Source organism: Tiliqua scincoides, chromosome 2 (genome assembly GCF_035046505.1).
Source record: "Tiliqua scincoides isolate rTilSci1 chromosome 2, rTilSci1.hap2, whole genome shotgun sequence".
In the NCBI taxonomy this organism is placed as follows: domain Eukaryota; kingdom Metazoa; phylum Chordata; class Lepidosauria; order Squamata; family Scincidae; genus Tiliqua; species Tiliqua scincoides.
The window spans coordinates 200,866,186-200,886,209 of NC_089822.1; the positions used below are offsets into that span (position 1 = coordinate 200,866,186).

Sequence of the window (20,024 nt, forward strand, 5' to 3'; positions counted from 1 at the left end):
TGGTCAGTTTGTCTGAATTGTGACAACCCTGGCAGCAGTACAAGAAATGCTGGTTGAAAACAGGGTGGTGCACATTTTATGTGCATTTATTAGCATACATGTGCACTGCAGAGTTGGAAATAGGAATATACAATTCATTGCCTCAAGGGAAGATACAATCTTGATGGTGTTTGTCATTTCTTTTTTTAAGGCTACATAAGAACTCCTGAGCTCAAGTGATATAGCAGGGAGAGGTCAGTCTTTCATGATTTCACAATAATGCAAGTACTGGTTCTGTGCTTATCATAGTGATGTCACGGGCATTATCCAACAACATCCTTAACAGTCACACAATTACATCCCAGCAATTGTAAGAGTGACCTAGCTGATAGAAAAGTCACATTTTCTCCATGATAAAATATTGGTGTTTCAGTGCTAGGAAAACATGAAATTGGAAAGGAATGTAAATCCCCTGCATCACAAGTGAGCATTTATTGCGAAAAGCGATAGTCCCAACAGAGCCTGTGTCTGATATGCTGCCCTGGATAGTGTACTATAGCTTCTGTAGTGAATCCAATTAATCCTCATGACCTCCCCCCCCCCACACACACACAGAGGGGGGAGGGGGAGAGAGAGAGAGAGAGAGAGAGAGAGAGAAATTTTCAGTGACTGGGATTTTTAAAACCACACTTATTAAATAAAACCAGAAAATGAAAAACATTATTTAATTAGGTCTTAGATCTGCTCTTGGGAAGATTTTGTTTCTAGTGGGAGCAAACCCTTAATCCAGATACACTCTACATCTATGCTGGCAAGGATGGCCTTGAGATACTTTTACTGAATGTAGAGAAGGAAAGAAATCAACAAAGGCAGTGGGGCTGCTCTAATCTGACCCAACCTTTTAATAATGCTCATCTGCCTACAAGAATATCAACTACTCAAGGGACCATTCAACCAACTGCCTTTTTAATAAGATCGCTAGTCCAAAAATAATCTTAATCAATTAAATATCCCCAAACTGCAGCCAACACTGCTACAAGGTCATTCCTAATGCAAAACTTAGTTTTCTATGTAAGTTTTGCTTAATTTGATCTGTGCATTGTATGCCTCTGCTCAGAGTAAGAATTCTGGAAGTCTCTCTTTTCTCTAGGGTTAAAGTTTTAATGTATCACAGCCAGAAGTAATCTACATTACTTTCTTTACATAGGGATCTACACTATAATTTATGCTTACAGGCATTTTCAGTGTAAGCTTTGTCCAGAGATCACAGAAATAGATTAGTTCTTAAACCCAGCACACATTTTGATACAAGAACAGTTTCTCTTCCCACTGCTTCAAGCTTGATGATCTGAAACAGGCAGTGGAATTAAAAAAATGAATGAATTCTTACAACCCAACCTTCGACACAGTGACTGGAAAATAAGCCACACTGAAATCACTTTAAATAAGGTCTATGCATCTAAGCTTATAACTCAATTATCTAAAATCTAGACATGCACAATATTAATATATCCAGTACAGATACATGAGGCAGAATATTGGGCAACAATGAAAAAATAAGAAACACACATTGATGGTATCTGAAAACAAAATTATCTTGAACATCTTTAGTCATATCAGGGAGAATGAAACCTGGAGATGAGGGATTAAAAAAGAAATAAAAGTCTCTATGACCAACCAAGCATAGTGGGAGAGATGACGGCAAATTTATTAGTAGGACTACATATGGATAAGCAATGTTGTTGTTGGCAACCTTCAGTCTCATCCCTATTCCACTGGCTCTGTGTCTGTTTCACTCCCGAATCGGCCTTTTCAGCCACACTAGACGCTGTTCCAGAACCACCTCTCAGAGCGCGATACCATAGTCTTTCGAGACTGAAGGTTGCCAACAAACGTGTCTGTTGCTCAGCTCTCCTGGTGAGCTCCAACCTGACTGAACAGTTTGCACAGTGGGCAAAGTGCCTTGGCTCTAGGAGGGATGGGAGAAGAAAACAAGACTAGAAACCTATATGTTTACCTGGGAATAAGTCCCATTTAACTTACTGGAGCTTACTTCTGAGTAGACATGCCCAGGATTGTGCTGCAGTCTGCAGATAAGAGGGGGCTGGAGGAGGAGAGGATAAGAGGAAGCAGCTACAGGACTGGACAGATGTGGTGGGGGGGGAGAGCATAAGGGGGAAGTGAAAGAGAGACTCGGTGAAATGAGAGTGGCATGGAGAATCCTTCAGAGAGCAGGAGAGATGAGGTGTGTGTGTGTGAGAGAGAGAGAGAGAGAGAGAGAGAGAGGAGCTAGCAGCTGAACAGACAAACACTGAAGGAAGGACACCAAGAAAGAAAAAGATGGCGTTCTGGAGTAGATGATCACCAGCACAGGGGGAGATTGAGGGAGGGATTTATTATGCATTAACAGAGTTGGAAAGAAACACTGAGGGAGACACCAGAAGAGTGGACTTCCTTAAATAAATCTCTCCCTTAAACTTCCCCTCTCCAGAAAAGATGAAGCCGTGAATGGGGGGAGAGAAGAGACTGAAGAAGACCTGGTGTAGCAATGTACAGTTATTGGCAGGCTGCACCCATGGCTGCTTTCACAGGTTCAACCTCACCATGCTGCTGCTATTGTAGCCTCCGTATGACAGGCACACAGTCCGATGCCTGCAGTGAACATGTGCAGATGTCCACTGAGCTCAGCAGCAGTGCACAGAGATGCGGAAGCGATTTGAAGACTGCTATTCAAATCTGCAGCAGCCTCGGTCAAGCAGGGTAAATACTAGGCACCATTATCAACTTTCTAGTCACCATGGCGACCTGCTACCCAGGGCTTGTTGAGCCCTACATTAGGAAACTGAAAAGCAGAAGTCAAAATTCACCTAGAACACATGTGATTATACGTACAAGAAGAAAATCAATGCCCTATTAACAAAACAAGAGATATTTTGTCAGATAATGGCTCCATATAGAAAAATGTGCATTATTCTAGGCAACTGTAGCTTAAACAAAACATAATGTGATGCTGATACACCCTAAAGGCAAATTATACTAGCAAAATTTTAGATGCTGCATCCATAGGACAGGAAGCTATTGTTTTACTTTATACCCACTAGTCAGACCTTCATTCAGAGTTTACTTACAACAGGATACAAGAGAAAAAGAGGACAAAGGCTTGGAAAATAAGACTTACTAGAGAAGGCTGATGGTTGAGTGAGGAGATGTTAACCACTTTCTAATATATTTAATGTTTTTTCTAAAACTACTGAAGAAGAAAAGGAGTTGACAGGATGCAGTGGACTTTTGGTGAAGGAAGAAAGCTAGAACATTCAGAGTTATGTTCAAAACTGAAAGTTAATACAGGATGAATTGAATATACTTTTTTAGAAACCTTGAATATATTTAGTGGAGGCAGGGATCTGTTAGGTATGGCTATGGTACTAGAGATATTACATAAGGGTAGGCATGGCCTAAACCAGGGATTGGCAAGTACACCCAGCCTGTATATACCTGTCATATGAGGAGTGGCCACAGAGTCAAGGATCAACCAATAACAACAAAGTATTCAACAACAAATGCATGCGCTCACATGCATGAAGTGCAACTCAGGAAGCTGATGACAGCAAAGAACTATGTACTCTACACACTACAGGCTACTGTTATCCAATCCCAAAACTAGGTAATATATGAAGACTTTTTCAGTTATAAAATTATTTGATTCAAGGAAACTTCTTAGTACTGCGTCATGAAAATATGTTTTCTCTTGGATAGAACCAAGGCCCTTGGGCTGCCTGTCCTCTTTTACAGAACGCATTAAGTCAAACATGGCAAGCAAATATATCTCCAGGCTCTCTCTTAATCCCTTCAGCAGGTAAACTGAGAACGTCTGCAAGGAGATTTTTAAAGGGTCAGATGAACAACCAACTACTGCAATACATCAAATTCCAGGTTGCAGGACCAGCACTGGCTGTGCAGCCTGTATAGCTGAACTCAAGATGTAGTCAAGGAATCCCTTCCCCAAAATGATTGATTTCCCAAGGAATATTTTAACCCAGGGGTGTCCAAACTTTTTGGCAGGAGGGCCACATCATCTTTCTGACACTGTGTCAGGGGCTAGGAAAAAAATTAATTTACAATTCAAATTTGAATAAATTTACATAAATGAATATTAGATATGGAACATATATTAATGAATGAATATCTTGCAATAGTTCAAGACCTATAAAAGGCCTTGCACAAAGCAAGGTCGGCCTTTCCGCTGCTGCCGCTGCTGCATCACAGACGTGAAACAGTAAGCAGTGGAGAGAGCCCTCATCCCACAGCTCATGCGAGAGGTTGAACAGTCGCCCTCACGCTGAGAGTAGTTGCATTGGGCCAGCACAAGCTCCAGCAACTCTCCGGAGGGCCAGAGGCTCAGACTAGGGTTCCCTGCGGGCTGGATTGGGAGTCCCCGAGGGCCACTAATGGCCCCCAGGCCAGGATTTGGGCACCCCTGATCTAGAGGACTGTGCTATTCTACTCTCAGAGCTGACTGAAATCTGCAAGAAGCTCATTATGCATATGAGCTTTCACTCTGGGTGCATCTGCCCCATGAATTTAGCACAACATGGAAAGCACACAGGCATAAAAGAAGATTTCATATATAGCTGACGTGCAATATTTGCACTAACAATGGGTTTTCAGACAGCAAGATTCCACCCTCTTCAACCTGCTGTCCTCCAAAAAGATGTGTGATCCTTGAATCTGGTGTTAGGACTTTTAACCTTGGTCACTAGTCAAAAAGAAAGGTGGGCATGCTGATGGTCTCAGGTTCAATCACAGACTCTCCTGGTTTAAATGATCTGAGCTAGCAGGGTTGAGGAAGGTCTCTTCTCAAGTCCTTAGAGAGTCTCTGCCAGTTGGAGGGGACTGTTCTGTGTTAGGTGAACTGACAGTCTGACCTAGTCTAAGACAGGTGTGCTTGTTCTCTCTCATACACAGAAAGCTGTACAGATTAACACTACAAAAGAAAGCAGGTACAATCACATCTCTCACCAAGTGGTTTCCCTTTTCTGGTTTCCTCAAATATACTTTGCTAATTTCATGGACTCAGTCATAGCTCTGGAGAAATACGATTTGGCAATTGTCAGTTTTTCAAGGAACAGATTTAGGAGAAGGAAGGAAATCAAACAGCAAGGCCATGCTGGGCTTCAAGACAACTCAGTGGTCAGAAATAACTTTTAGCTGCATGGAGGCACAGGGTACAATGCTAATATAAAAACAGGCAGAGCAGATGACTAGATGCAACTGAAATACAAACAGTGGGAACCAATATCACATAAAACAGAAGCAAATTAAAGCTGCACTGAAAACATACTCTAGCTCAAATCATATGCACCCAATGCCCTAGTATAACTTTCTTTCCTTCCAGCTTCCTTCAATAGCAGTCTTCTACTACTTTGGAATCTTTTCCTAATTATATGTTCTGCTGAAAGTCTATCTACCGAAGCTGCTATGTGTTTTTACAGGTAAATATCCCACTCTAGCTCTAATAGCAACAGACAGTGTAGTACAGTGAATAGAATGCTAGACTCTGATATGGGCAATCTTAGGTTCAAATTCCTGCTTGCCTGTGAAGCTAACTGGGTAACTTTGGGCAAGTTGCTGCCTCTTGGTCTAGCCTACCTCACAGGGTTGCTGAGAGGTTAAAATGGTGCTCTGAACTATCTGGATATATCTATAATATATAAATATGTCCAAGGAACCCAGTTTAATATTACTGCACTTTCCCCACACATGCTTTTGAGAAAGGAAATAGTACTTTATATTCCATAGCATAGTGGCCAAATACACTTTGGCAGGAGGTCTGGTCTAGAGGGTAGAGCCTCCATTTGCCTGAAGATTAACATCCACAAGGTCGCCAGTTCGAGGCCACCGGCACCGTGCGACCTTGAAGCAGCTGGCAAGCTGCAGCTGAGCTGTTCCATCTGCTCGGAGCGTGGGAGGATGGAGGCCAGAATGTTAAACCAGATCAGAGTGTAACATCTTGAATGTGGTGGTTCTTGAAAGAGAGAACCTTCTTTCAATTTGTAAAAATCCCTGCGTGGATTTAATAAGCCTGCCTGTGTAAACCGCCTTGAATAAAGTCTTGAATAAAGACCAAGAAAGGCGGTATATAAATACTGTATATTATATTATTATTATTATTACACTTGCACAGATAGACTCAAGTTCATCCTCAACTTGCAGTACGAGAAGATGATCAGTACTGACTGGACAGACTATCACATAGAAAAAGTTTTTCCAGGTTAGGTTTAGCTGATGCTATAATAAAGCCACAAGGAAAAAAATGAAAAGTTTGCACGAATGAGTTTGACAATAAAACATGAACGAGAAATTCCAGGGAGACTCTGTCTGCCAGTGATCATCAAAAGTGAGATGTTGGAGACTTTCCAGCTGCAACTGCTACAAAACATCCTGGCCCAAGAGGAGTATTGGAGACTTGTTCTAAAGATATGTCAGGTGTTTGCCAAAGACTAAGTCCACTGAACCTCTGATTTCCAAGTCTGCCTTTACAAATCTCTGAATCATATGGAACCAAAACCAGCTGCCAGATGAATTGAGAATCCACTCCTCTCTAAGCCTTTTATCCAGCCTATTACATGCTTTTTATGATAAGCCAACAAAAACGGGACTGAGAACTAGAGTTTCACATTGTGTGCCTGGCAAATTGGAGGAAATGTTTCAGAAGTCAGACACATTTTTCACAATTCCCAGGAAACAAATTTTTTGCAGGAAAGAAAATGAAAAGGCAGGGTTATAGCCCCAGATCTGAAAACACAGCAAACAGAATAAATCCACTTACTCAACTGGTTGTGAACTGTTTTCACTTAAACAGAACCTAATTGGCTCTTTAATGGCCTCCCTGAGCATATCCTGCCCTGTAATACGAGCGATTATGCCACCAGAATTTATGGTTTATAGGCCTGAGCATATAGTCTAGCCAAAGTGCCTAACATTTTTATAGATGCATTTGAAGGGATGTTTTGCTTCTCAGCTTTCAAATGCATATGCGTAAAAAAAAAAAATAATTGTGAGCAACAAGAAGTCTCAATTGCCCATGTGCGGTCAACTCCCTTGAAGTGATTGGCTTCTTTCCTTGCAGATTTCAGTATAAAGGTCAGAAGCACAGCGCAAAACTGAAGTTAGCTTAGCATATTTGCAGAGCTGAGGGTTTTGCACAAAGAAATAATCAAAGCTATATGATCTAGTTCTTTAAAGGAGTTTCCCAGCAGGGAAGATCTCCAATAAATGCACAGATGTAACTTCCAATATCATCCCAAGCAAAGATTTTTTCTCCTCTAACATTGTGGGGGTTTCTTTCTTTCTTTCTTTAAAGCCTTTTCACATAATAACTATTCCTTTATCAATACTAGCCTCTAAATATACTAGATGCAAAATCTATAATCAGTAGGGAAGCTGAAACCTCTTGATGTGTAAATACTCCTAGTCTAAAAAAAAAACAAAAAACACTGTGCAAGGATGTAAAAATTGCAAATGACGTTGCTCTACTAATCATTTTGCAGGTAAGGATATGAAGATTGTGCATTCTCCAGATCAGTAATGTTCCAGGAACCTGTGTAAACAATGCTGCTCTTGGTACTGACTTAAATGTTAAGGATCTTCATTACTGAATTTTGTGGAATGCTCCAGAATTTGGGTCCTGATAGTTAGATACATATGTGTCACACTGGTCAGTACTTGAACCTCCATTTTGCAGAGGTGGGGGCAATTTCTTTAGTTGTGGACATTGCTAGGCCACAATATTTGTTTTCAACAGATACCACAAAGAGTACCCCATAGGAGGAATTGAACATTGTCACCAACTCCTCAAAAGCCCGTCCTTCTCCTTCAGCAAATTCTCACAGGATGAGTACACTTTCTGGAGCAACATCTACGTTTTAAAATACCATGTTCTGGAAAGCTTTAGGTGGTTGTGGAAGCTAGAAAGCTATTTTCTCCACCTCTGCATGAGAAGACTACAATCCTTTCCTTCAAATGGGATCTGCTATTCCTCATTCATCCCTTCATCTCCTCAAGGCATGACTATAGAAATGAGCTGTATGTGTGTCCTTAATGATTTCTGGAAAATTATAGCTGATGTAGAAACTGGCATCTCCTTCCTGATATTTGTGAATTTGTTCACATATTCCTGAATTTGTCTTAATGCTCCAGGTTCTGACTTTCAACCACTGCCCAGGCAAAATTCAGGGTGCTCCATTTCACTTGTACAGATGTAAAATAGTTGCATACTGCTAGGGTAGGAATTCATCTCTCAAGTAATTGGATAGAACTATTTTAGCTTTTCATGTTAGATGGGGCAGCCCGATCCTAACCTGCACAGGGGCAGACAGGTCAACTGGTCTCTGCTGCATCCAGTGCAGGTTAGGAAGTGGTTGGAGAGCAACTTGGGGTAAGGGGATATTTTTCCCCTTACCCCAAATAAGTCCCAGCCACTCCACGGAGTTACTTGAATCTGCACCAGCAATTTTGCTGGTGCAAATCTGAGCAGTCCACGTAAGGCTGATTGGGCCAAGAGTGATGGTTAGGATTTGGCCTGTGCTGCCATGGCTGATCTCACCCCCCTTCTAGGCCTGATTTGCCTCCCAGACCACACTCCCCCTGCCCAAAATGCCCCCTCTCCACTTCCGCTCTCCTGCCACCCTCTCCCACCCCTATGGCAGCCTGCCCAGACTGGTATGAACTCACCCTCTTTGGCCGGCACAGAGGATGGAGTCAGCACAGGCCTCCAAATCAGCCTGGTTAACTCCCAAGGTGGTGCAAATATATTTTATGGCATGTTTGCAACACTCCTGGGCCAGCGAGGGGGCCAGCGCTGGCACAATGAGCACGCTGGATTATACTCTGTATATCTTAAATATGCTGCCCTGAGACCTTGGGGGGGACAGGACTGTTTAATAACTCAAAATAAACAAATGTTTTAAATGTACAACATTTGAAAAAATGATATAAAGAAATTGAGTATTTCCAATGTCAAATACTACTCTGATAAATACCACATGGGCAACAATATCAAGGTTCAGCCACAGACTGGCAGGTAGAATGTAATTTCCTATATAAATGCCTTAATGCAATGGTTCTCAAACTTTGAGGGAGCTTTACTCCCTCAGTAAGTTCTTGTGGGGGAAGGGCTAGGGCAACAATGCAATACCCAGGATCGTGTCGCTAACGGGGGTGAGGGGGTGCTTTGCACTTACTTTCAGAAGGCAGGGCTGCAGCAGGCTACAGAAGGTGTGGGAAGCCCTGCGCAGCCCTGCACAGCGCTTCCCAAGGCTTGGAACATTTGCAAAAAGCAGGCACAAAGCACCTCCTGCAAAACAGAAGTGCTTTGCGCCTGCTTTTAGTGAAAGTTCCAAGCCTTGGGGAGAGCTGTGCAGGGCTGCGCAGGGCTCCCCACACCTCCTGCAGTCCTGCTTTCTGCAAGTAAGTGCAAAGCACCCCCCTCGCTCCCCCTTAGCTACCTCCCTCCCCTTCCCCCGCCCCTTAAAGGGATGGGGGAAGTGTTACACGAACTGGTGAGTCGCAACTCACCAATTTGAGAACCACTGCCTTAATGTATAAACAGAACTGTAATTAAGGTGGCTCTTTACCACTCACCTCTCCATCACTGTCAGATATAACAATACATGCGTCTACAAAACTGTGCTTCAACTTGGCATTCGATGGTTCCCTTGATTCCTCTTCCCCATGAGACTGGGAATTGGACCCACTTGCAGTTTTCCTCTTCTTTTTTGGCATCCTTTCCTGTGAAACAGACAAAGTTTTAAAAAATATTTCACTCATTCTGGTCTAGTTTACCCATAATGCAATGGTTCCCAAACTTTTTTGACTGGCGGCTCTCCTGACCAACTGGGCCATTGGCTGTGGCTCCCCATTAGGGCTCTAATCCCTGTATAGGGCAACAAGTCTTTTGCGAGGATCCAGCAGTTCCCCTAGTTGGTTTCCATGGATCCGTGGGAAGACATGACTCATAGTTTGGGAACCACTGCCATAATGAATCACTGCTTTGTTACTCTGAGGACACCCTAAGCCAGTGTTGGTGAACCTATGGCACGCGTGCCAGAGAGGGCATTCCGAGCCATTTCTGTGGGCACGCGCACTGAGCCAGGCAGCCTGGAGAGGGGCGCTGAAGCTGCTGCCTCCTCTCCACCTGCCCCGAGTTTGTTTCCCTCCCTCTTTTTCCCTTCCCCAACTCTCCAGCAGGCTCAGCCAATCAGCATCCAGCAGGCTCCTGGCTTTTTCTGTTAGAATGGCTCAGGGCCCTTCACTGGCTGAAGACCAGCCAATCCTGAGCTGCTCTCCTCCTCAGCCATTTGAACCTTTGTAGCCTGCCTTTCCAACTGCCCACTCAGTGCCAGGAGAGGCTTTTCCTCTGCAGCACAGGCGCAGCTGGGGGTGAGCAGGAAAGTGTGGCGTGGATTGCAGCCTGAGAGCCCACTCCTATGCATGTCTACTCAGAAGTAAGTCCATTGTAGTCAGTGGGGCTACTCCCAAGAATGTGAGGGAAGGACTGCAGCCTGAGGGTGCAGCTCGGACATTCCCGTGGTGGGGTTGGAGAGGAGCTAGGCTGGAGGGGAGCATAGCTCACAGTATGGCATAGCTGGAGGGGAGCAGAGCACTCGGGCCACAGCTTGGGCTTTGTGGCGCCAGCCCTGCACGTGCTGCTGGCCCTGCCTTATTGCCCACTGGAGGCTTATCTGTAAGAACGTCACACAAAACTAATTTTTATATTATCTTAAAGGTAAACCACAGAATTGCTTCTCCAATCCTATTGGAAAAGAAGTGCATGCACAATTTCACATAGCTGTGAGCATGAATACAGCATGATGCAGCCATCCAACCAGCCCCATTAGAGTTGATGAGACTTACTCCCAGGAAAGAGTGGCTGGGATTGCAGCCTTGGAGCCTGCTCCTGTGCATGCCTACTCAGAAGTAAGCCTCTTTAGAGTCAATGAGGCTTAGTCCTAGGAAAGAGTGGCTGGGATTGCAGCCTTAGAGCCCACTTCTGTGGGTGGGGCTTTAAAAAATTTTTTTTCTTGTTTGAGAAAATGAGCAGCGGTAAGGTCTTGCAGCCACCCCTTCCCTGCCAATATTTCCTTACCCAGCATGTAATTAGTCTGTGGAACTCTTTGCCACAGGAAGCAGTGATGGCAACTTGCCTAGATGCCTTTAAGAAGGGATTGGACAAATTTCTAGAGGAAAAGTTCATTACGGGTTACAAGTAATAGTAGGTAAAAAATGTTAATGTATGAGTTGTTTTTTCTAAACTAAAACCTCAGTATTCAGGTTAAATTGCTGTGTTGGCACTTTGCGATAAATAAGTGGGTTTTGGGTTGCAGTTTGGGCACTCGGTCTCTAAAAGGTTCACCATCACTGCCTTAAGCATTCCATTCTAGGTCCACAGACTTGAGAGGTATTAAGAGACATACAGCACAATACTGACAGGCCCTTGGGCCAGTGCAATTCCTTTACGCTGGCCCAGGAGCGTCGCAAACGTGCCATAAGTTTGTGCCGCCTCATAAGTCGCTTAACAACCTCTGTGCCGATGGAAGGACCGAGTCTTGCGTCGGCCGCAAGACTCTGGGGAGGAAGCAGGGAGGAGGGTGGGCAGCCCCGGCAGCAGGCGGAGGGAGTGGGAGGTGGGGCTGGGGCCCAGCAGTTATGCCAGATCCCAACCTCGTTCCCCAAGTAGTGCGGAGCAGCTTCAAGCCACTCTACTCTCTTCAGACTTATTACACCTCAGGAGGTGGCGCAAGTCTGAGGAGATCCATTGGGACCAGGGTGGCTTACCCGGCGGTAAGGGGAAAAGTTTCCCCTTACCTTTTGCTGAGCCACTTTGGGCACCTATCCTGTGCTGGATACAGCGCAAGCCTCTTGGTTTGCCTGTTCCAGCGCAAGATAGGATTGCTCCCATAGTCAGAAAGACCTGCTCTTTCAATTAAGAATAACATATATTTGAACAGGACCTGCTCTTTCAACTAAGAATAACTTATATATTTGAACAGGTTAGGAAAAGATGGAAAGAATAAAAGCATGCACCAGTCAATCAGTAAAAAAGCTCACTGCAAGCTTCCTCAAAGTTATACATTTCACATAAGGAAACATCAGCCCCTCATCCCAAATCCATGGACTTTCCTATTAGCATCATCCTTGCACTACTGCTGATGCAGAAAAAACTGAGAGGAGAATCAAGGATCATGCTAGGCTCAGCACTTCAGAAGGAAAAACCGAAAGCATCAGAACCATGCGTCGGCTTTCTAATTCAATTAGGCAAGCACGGCATAGGAGTTGCACTTTTTTTTCTTTTTGTCCAATGATATACTGATGCTCACAACGCAACACCTTGAAGGAACACTGTAGAAATAAGGCAAAAGTCAAGAGCAGCAAAAAGACTAAATGATGACAAGTAGAGAGAAAAGTCAAGGACACTTTGGGTCCTCTTTTATGTTGCAAGCTTCTCATCAAAGAGTATGCTCACAGTGCCCTCTGCTGGGACAGACTGTGGCTACTAATGCCAGAAAAGGAAAGATATAAAACCTGCTGACTATTGGTACCACAAATGCTTAGAGTTATGAGAAACAGAGGGGAGGGCAGGTGCAAGCGCAATTAGAGCAAGAGCTTTCGGCAGCGGCTTTCCTTGCCAGACTATACATAGCAAGAGAGCTACACAACAAGCTTTATCAGTGAAAGCACAGCCAGAAAAGCTGATTAGGGCCCTTGGCCAACTGAGAGAAGCAGCAAGATGGCAAATGCTTTCCTCTACTCATTCTCCAAAGCTCTTCTGGCAACTGGTTAAGCATGCAAACTGATCACAGCATAGTCAAGCATTCTGATAGCACCTCTTATTTAGAGACCTTTTATTGAGAGAACACCACAACAGTGCCAAAAGGATGGAGAACAAGGTCTCCATGACATCAAAGCTATACTGGTGGGAATGCAACCCCAGGTTCTTTGACTTTGGTTGCAATTCTATTCACACTTAACTTGGAGTAAGCCTCAGTGACTATAATGGGGTTTACTTCCGAGTAGACAAGACTAGGATTGGGCTTTTAAAGTACAGCGACTGAACTAGATTACATAGTGTCCCTCAGAAACTTAGACAAACACCCTCACACTGCTACAGCCCCACATCTACAATATAGGGATAACAACTTTGGCTCACCTCACAGGGCTCTTATAAAAATTAATGTAAGTGAGGCATTTTAAACATTTGAAATGTGCTATATTATTTCTTTAAACAAATGGAGAAGCATAGATTGGCCCTCAAATTGGCCCTGGTAGATCCCAGAAGCCAAGTAGCCCTTGAGGGAGTGGGCTGCAGAATGTGCCCCAACCAAATTGCTTCAAATGCACTTTCAGTGGGGAGGCAGGAACACCTCCTCATTCTTTATGGAGCGGTGCTTCATCTGTTGCCATCCCCCACACACTTCCACTGTTGCCTCCTGCTCTAGCTGGTCACCCCCACTCCTGCAGTTTACTGTGGCTGCTACAACACACCTTAGCCTGCCGTTCTGTCAAACAGCAGAATCAGGAATGGCCAACAGGGGCAAGAGGCAAATGAGGTGTGTGTAGGGCTAAGTATTGCTGTTGCCATTATGAATGAGGAGTGGGGCTGAACAGGTATTCATAAGAAAATCCTAAAGGGGCTGCACCAGATCTGCTTGATCCCAGGCACCAGGGAGACTTGGGCTGAGGAGGTAGGAACATTATAGAAACGAGCTGTATTATCTCCCTGCTTCCCCACTGAAAGTCCACTGAACTGCTTTTTGAAGCAAAGGGCTTCGCTTCTCTCTGTCTCTGTCTCACAGAGAGAGAGCACTCCTGTACAACTCAGAGATTGAGGCTAATAATCTTGACAATAACCCTTGTTGCTTCTTCCATTATTCAGCATACAGCAAAACAGCCTCTCCAAGGGCTTCAAGCAAACAAACAAAAGGGAAAAACAATGCTCAGAGCCTGAAAGCCAAGAGAATACAATGCCACAGTATTTGCATTTAGGTAGCCACAGAAACTATGGGTATATTCTAGCAAAGTGTCCATCATAGAATGAAGCCTGGGGAAGAACCTGCCCATTACAAGGATGTACTGCAAAAATCCTGCAGGGTCCCCATTAGACACAGATTTCCACAGACTGCCTATACTGTACTCTCACCTCGAAAGAAAAACAACCAACACTGCCCTGAAGTTTTCATCACTTGAGGAGGAAAACACTCCAATTTATACCAGTTATGCTCTTTAGAGCAATTGACACTAGGCGGAATACAATTTAGGAAAATCAGCCATGTTGTTGCCTCATATTCAGTAAATCAGAGTGTGGATCTTTGTATACCCTCTGAAATACCAAGAGACAGATCGCTTCCAAGCCTGTCAAAAAAGCAACATTCAGACTAGCACTCAGCTCCCTCAGATTGCACAATAATTTTTTCGGCCTGATAGATCACATTAGATAAGGGATCACTAAGAAGCATTAACTGAAGGCAATATGACTCACTTATCCTGTACATTCTTAAAGAGACATACAGAGATTGAGCCACCCAATTCTCACTGTAGCTCTTAAACCAAAGGCTGATGACCCTCAACAATACAAATTAAGAGAGGAGGGAAGTACTGAAGCTGTTTTGTTTTCATGCTTCCCCCTCATTTCCTCTATGGGCATCTGCAGTAAACTAAGGCCAGTACCATATTTGGTTTTAGTGAAATGGAACAGGTCAAATAATTAATTACTTGCAACTAATTCTGCATGTTGGCTCACAGACTGGTTTTTAAGTCATTTGCTTTTTTCATTTTGGGACTCCATGAACATTTCTCCCTCTCAGCTTAGAGAGTCAAGGTGACCCATTAATAAGCAAACCCACATGCATTTCATTTCAGAACTTACACTTTTCAGGGGTATCCTTGAAAATTCCCCATTTATGATTATTTGCCATTTTCTCTCATCATCATCTATCACTTTGATGAATCAGAAAACAATTACCAGCAGGATAATTCACAATCTTGACATTGCAGCCACTAGAGCTGCCAAACTATGACAGCTTAAAATGCTCAAAAACGAAGCCAAAAATGAATGACTCTCATCCCTAAATGAGTTTTTGAGAGGTTCAAGCTACAGGCTGCTGATTTCTAAGCTACTACCCCAACCTTAGGAGAATAATAAGAACTTTGCTGACAATCAGCACCATAGACTGTACTCATTACTGCATTCATTAGTGTTCAAAACATAATACACACATCTCTTCTCAACCACTTCCCCTCTAAGAGTTTTAACATTTTCTACAAAATACTAACAAATTCACAGCAGCCCCAAAAGGTTGCAGTTATTTTTCAGAAATCTCTGAAAAAGACCTGCATGACTAACATGGAAGTAACATATAACTAATGTTCTCATTTTTAAAAGGGTGTACTCTCTCACGTTTTAGATCACCGCTGCTTACTCAAGATTAATGAGATTCTTATGAGTACAGTTCATCTTGCAACAACCAACTGTAAAGGTCTTGTATCTTGGTGTGAAGCCTTTGGTGACCTATTGCCAAAGACAAAAGAACAAAGAGAGGGATGGATAACAAGATTTACCAAATCTGGTAAATTCCAATGGATCAATTTTTAGATGGACTCAGCTAGTACAAATAATACTGAGTTCAACAGAATCTCCCAAATGTACAACATATCTGTGATACTTGAGACAGCAGTTGGATGCCTAGGCTTAAAAAGCAAATAGTACCAAAGTGGGGAAAGGGTTTTGGCAGTTCAAAGCTCCAGATTCATCGTTTATACATCAGACAAGCTTTAAAAAAAATAAATAAATTATACATTTAAATACACTTTGAAAGTTCCATCAAAATCAAAGGGATTTATTTTTGAAAAAAGTATTTAGTAGCTTGAATTAAAGAAAAAATCTGGCCTCAGGTTGTAATCTTTGAAAACCTGTGGTCCAATAATCAAGATAGTTTTTAAGGACCACAGCTACTTTGCTGCTTTAGGATAAAGACCGATCAGACGTACATATGCCACATGGAGATTGCTGAAAACTGTTTCTGTGTTTCAGCACCTTATACTGCAGAGAGTAAAGTTTATACTGGGCTTTTCATCAACACTAACCCATGGAATGTCTGTGTTAGTGTGAATTTCCTTGGCTGTGCATGATATTCCATGCTATTGGTCAGACTTGCTTAGTAAGCCAATACAAACTTAATGTATCACACTAAATCATTGCTCAGTGTCTTCCACATAGGGTAAGTAGTGATGAATTCAGTAGTAGTGATCAGCCTTGTCACAACTACTCTTCTGATGCTAATTATTAGATATGACCATAATGATGTTTCAAGCATCTTGTTTGCCAGGAAACTCTGATTTGAAGCTCATTCTTTAAGCTGGCTCTTCTTCCCCTTACACATTTCTCAACTACCAGGATGAGTTCCTGTTGTTTTGGATCAACCCTGTAACTAAGTCTGCTTGCCAGAGACATCTCAGTCCAATACCTCAGTTAATCTGATCTTTTAGGATTTTTTTTTTCAAAAACATATCTTATTTGAAAATATTTCTATTCTGCAAGAAATACACCACCAACTTCACAAAGGTCCACAAGATCAAACCTTCAATCATTTTCAGTTCTCCAGCGACATTTCCCCACTGCTTTACAAAAGATACTACTGTTTTCCATAATGCACTGCTTTTGTACTGGCCATCCATGATCTTATTTTGATCCCTGATCAGATAAGACTGTCTCATGTTTAAAGGAAAATGACTGAGAAATGCATACCTTAAAAGTCTTATGAAACCAATCACTATTTTGTTGAAATACTGATTGCAAGTCTGCAATTTAGCAACACAACCCTAAGAAGGGTACCCTAACCGCCTCACAATCATCCTGTGCTTATAGTGCTATTTCCAGTCCCCCTGGGACAGGAGTGGCAGAGATACAACTTGCTACAGAGGAAGCTGCTTTCTGTGACACAATAGCCATGCTGTTGTGTGTCCCTTTTTCTGTGCTGTGAGTATGTCTTGCCTTGTGTTATCCTATGTTAAAATGGTATTTTAAAATGTTTATTTTAAAACATTTCTATCTCTGTTTTCCCTTCTGAAAAGAGGTGCCCAATATTTAAAATAATTGCAATTGTTACCCTGCACATGCCTGATCTTGTCTGATCTCAGAAGCTAAGCAGGGTCAGGCCTGGTTAGTACTTGGATGGGAGACCGCCTAGGAATATCAGGTGCTGTAGGCTTATACCATAGTCTTTTGAGACTGAAGGTTGCCAACCAACCAACTTTAAAATATTGCATTGTAAGTGGATGAGGTTTGTTTGGTTTTGCAGTTAGGAAAAATGCAGACTAAAACACTGGAGAAAAAAAGCACCCAGCCTTTCAAAATCTAACTTAAAAGCCTTGTGAAATAAAGATATAATTGCTTGGGGAGGTCTTGCCAGTGAAAAGTCGCTTGTGTAAAAGGACTAATAAATGCTTCTGCACTTCATGACAGCAGCGGAAGCACTCGGTCTCTAAAGATTAAATAATAATAATAATATGTAGCTTTTAAGAAGTACACACAACGGTGTGAACAGGGAGGTGCACCACTTATGATGCCACAGACCCTGACCCACAGGTGGGTGGGACAGATACAGACCCCACACAGCCTCTAGGGTTGTGCAACAAAACCGAGGGGAAAGTGAAATGTGATTTCCCTGTACTAGAGGTAATACCTAAATGAAAGATGTTTGGCTCTTAGGCAACAGCTGAGGAACAACTTCCTAAATACTGCAAAACCTTCTATGGAAACAGCTGTATGACTCTTGAAGGACTCTGTTATTTCTTTATTTGCGCCATATATTCTCCACGTTCTCGGGCACAAACAGGATTAAGTGACAACGCTGCCAACAGAAGTGATCTCCAGTAGAAAGGATTTCAGAGCACTGAAATGAAACCAGGAGTCCAGGTGGTGTAGTGGTTTGGGAGGGGAGCTTATCCTGGTTCAAAACCCCCCTCAGCCATGAAGCTTCCTGGGCGACCTTGGGCCAGTCGCTTTCTTTCAGCCTCACCTACCTCACAGGGTTGTTGTGAGGACAAAAGGAGGGGGCAGCTGTGTACATCGCCCTGCGCTCTGGAGGAATGTGAAAAATAAGTAAATAAAGCAAAGAGAAGGCAGGCAGGCAGGCATGTGGGAGTTACTTTGCTCAAGGTTTTCCACAGCAAGGCAAGGGGAAGCCACCCTCTGCAGAAGGAGCTGCTTGTGGAGGGTCAGACACTAGGGACACGTAGGTCTCCTCAGAAGTAATCCTATTCTGTTCAGTGTGGCTTACTCTCAGGAAAGCGTGGGCCAGCTTGCAGCCTTGGGGTGCCAACTTCAGCACCGACCTGACCGCAGAGCTCAGCAGGGGCGGCCTGTCAAAGGGCAGGCGAGGCCACTTCCTTCCCCAGACCCACTGGCAGCCTTCCTCCCGGGACCGAGGAGCAGAGTCCCAGCCAGGTGCCAGGCTCGCAAGACTCCCTGCCGCACGGGGACGCGCCCCGGGGGAGGCAGCGGCAGGGGGACGCCCCACGAAGGGAGAAAAAGCTCCGGGGCGGGCGCGCACAGGCTACTCACCAGCCCCGGCGTCTCCCCCTCAGGGCCAGTGCCCCGCCCCCAGCAGGCGGCGACGGCGGCAAACCGACGACTCTGTCGCCTCTCGCGGGGGCGCTCGCGCAGATTCCACCGCGGCCAAGAAGCGGGCCGTTCTGCCCGCACTCAAGTTGGCGCCAGGAGCTTCGCTTCCCGCTGCCAAGATGGGTCCGGTATCCGCGCCGCGGAGGTCATGTGACCGGCTCTTCCCGCGAGATCCCACGGCGAAGCCTTCGGCGGCATCTTGAGTGATAGCAAGTGCCCGGGCTCCTTCCTCGGGAGCCTTTGTCTGCTCAGCTCCTGGGATTCTCCTCGCCGTGGGAGGGAAAGGGGCGTCCTGGCGCCAGGTCCTTCAGTGCGCCGAGTTCCTGACCCTCGCTTTCCATCAGGCTCAGCACAAGGCTTCTCCTCTTAGGATACCGCCTTGCCCAGGCTCCAGGCGCTCACAGCCCCATCCTATCCACACTTTCCTGGGAGCAAGCCCCATTGGCTCTAATGCGACTTCCTTCTGAGTAGACACGCGTAGGATGGGCTCTAAGGCTGCAATCTTGGCCACACTTACCTGGGAGTAAGCCCCATTGACTATAGTGGGGCTTGCTTCTGAGTAGACAGGCATAGGCTTGGGTTTTAAGGCTGCAGTCCTATCCACACTTTCCTGGGAGTCAGCCCCATTGGCTCTAATGCGACTTCCTTCTGAGTAGACACGCATAGACTTGGGCTCTCAGATCATCAAAAGGACACTAAGAGCCCAAGCGTATGCATAGCCACTCAGAAGTAAATCCTATTATAATCAATGGGGCTTACTCCCAAGTAAGTGTGGATAGGCGTGCAGCCTCAGAGCCCAAGCCTATGCAGGTCTACTCAGAGGCAGGTCCCACTGTAGTCAACGGGGCTTACTCCCAGGTAAGTGTGGGCAGGATTGCAGTCTTAGAACCCAATCCTATGCGTGTCTACTCAGTAGGTTCCATTCTAGTCAATGGGACTTACTCCCAGGTAAGTGTGGAGCCCAAGACCGTGGATTGCATATTCGCGGGACGTGTGGCAGAAATACAGAGGACTAGGGCTACAATCCTATCCACACTTACTCGGGAGTAAGCCCCATTGACTGTCATGAGACTTCTGAGTAGAGCTGCATAGGACTGGGCTTCAAGCGCGCTAACCAAGCGTGTCCATGTGGGCGGGGAGAGGCGCCGCTCACACGTTACGTGTTACACGGTCATGCTAAACATGCGAGGGTCGCCCCCCCCCATAAGCGCCTGTTACAACGGAGGCCTTGGCTGGCTTCGTCGCCATGGGAACCGAGCCTGTCGCCGGTTGCCCTCGAGAGACATGGAGCGCGCGAAGCCTAATCTCGCGAGAATACGCTTCACGGCGGTTCTCTGCTCGAAGGGTCTCTCGCGATACGCGCCTT

At 44.6% G+C, this 20,024-nt stretch overlaps 1 protein-coding gene and 1 pseudogene across 3 annotated transcripts in view; one reads left to right on the top strand and one right to left on the bottom strand.

The window, feature by feature from the left end:
* UIMC1 (ubiquitin interaction motif containing 1) overlaps positions 1-18,764 on the bottom strand; it is an 81,636-nt gene extending 62,872 nt beyond the window's left edge. For 2 of the 3 annotated variants that reach the window (XM_066617334.1, XM_066617337.1), the window contains exons 1-2: positions 18,599-18,764; positions 9,622-9,768 (exon numbers count right to left, since the gene is read on the bottom strand). In XM_066617334.1, the coding sequence (XP_066473431.1) occupies positions 9,622-9,762 (141 nt within the window). In that variant the 5' untranslated portion in view covers positions 9,763-9,768; positions 18,599-18,764. Of the gene's footprint in view, positions 1-9,621; positions 9,769-18,598 lie in introns of those variants that run through there. The other variant, XM_066617335.1, reaches the window with a different exon arrangement.
* LOC136642931 (5S ribosomal RNA) lies at positions 17,127-17,243 on the top strand (annotated as a pseudogene).
* Positions 18,765-20,024: the final 1,260 nt, after the last annotated feature.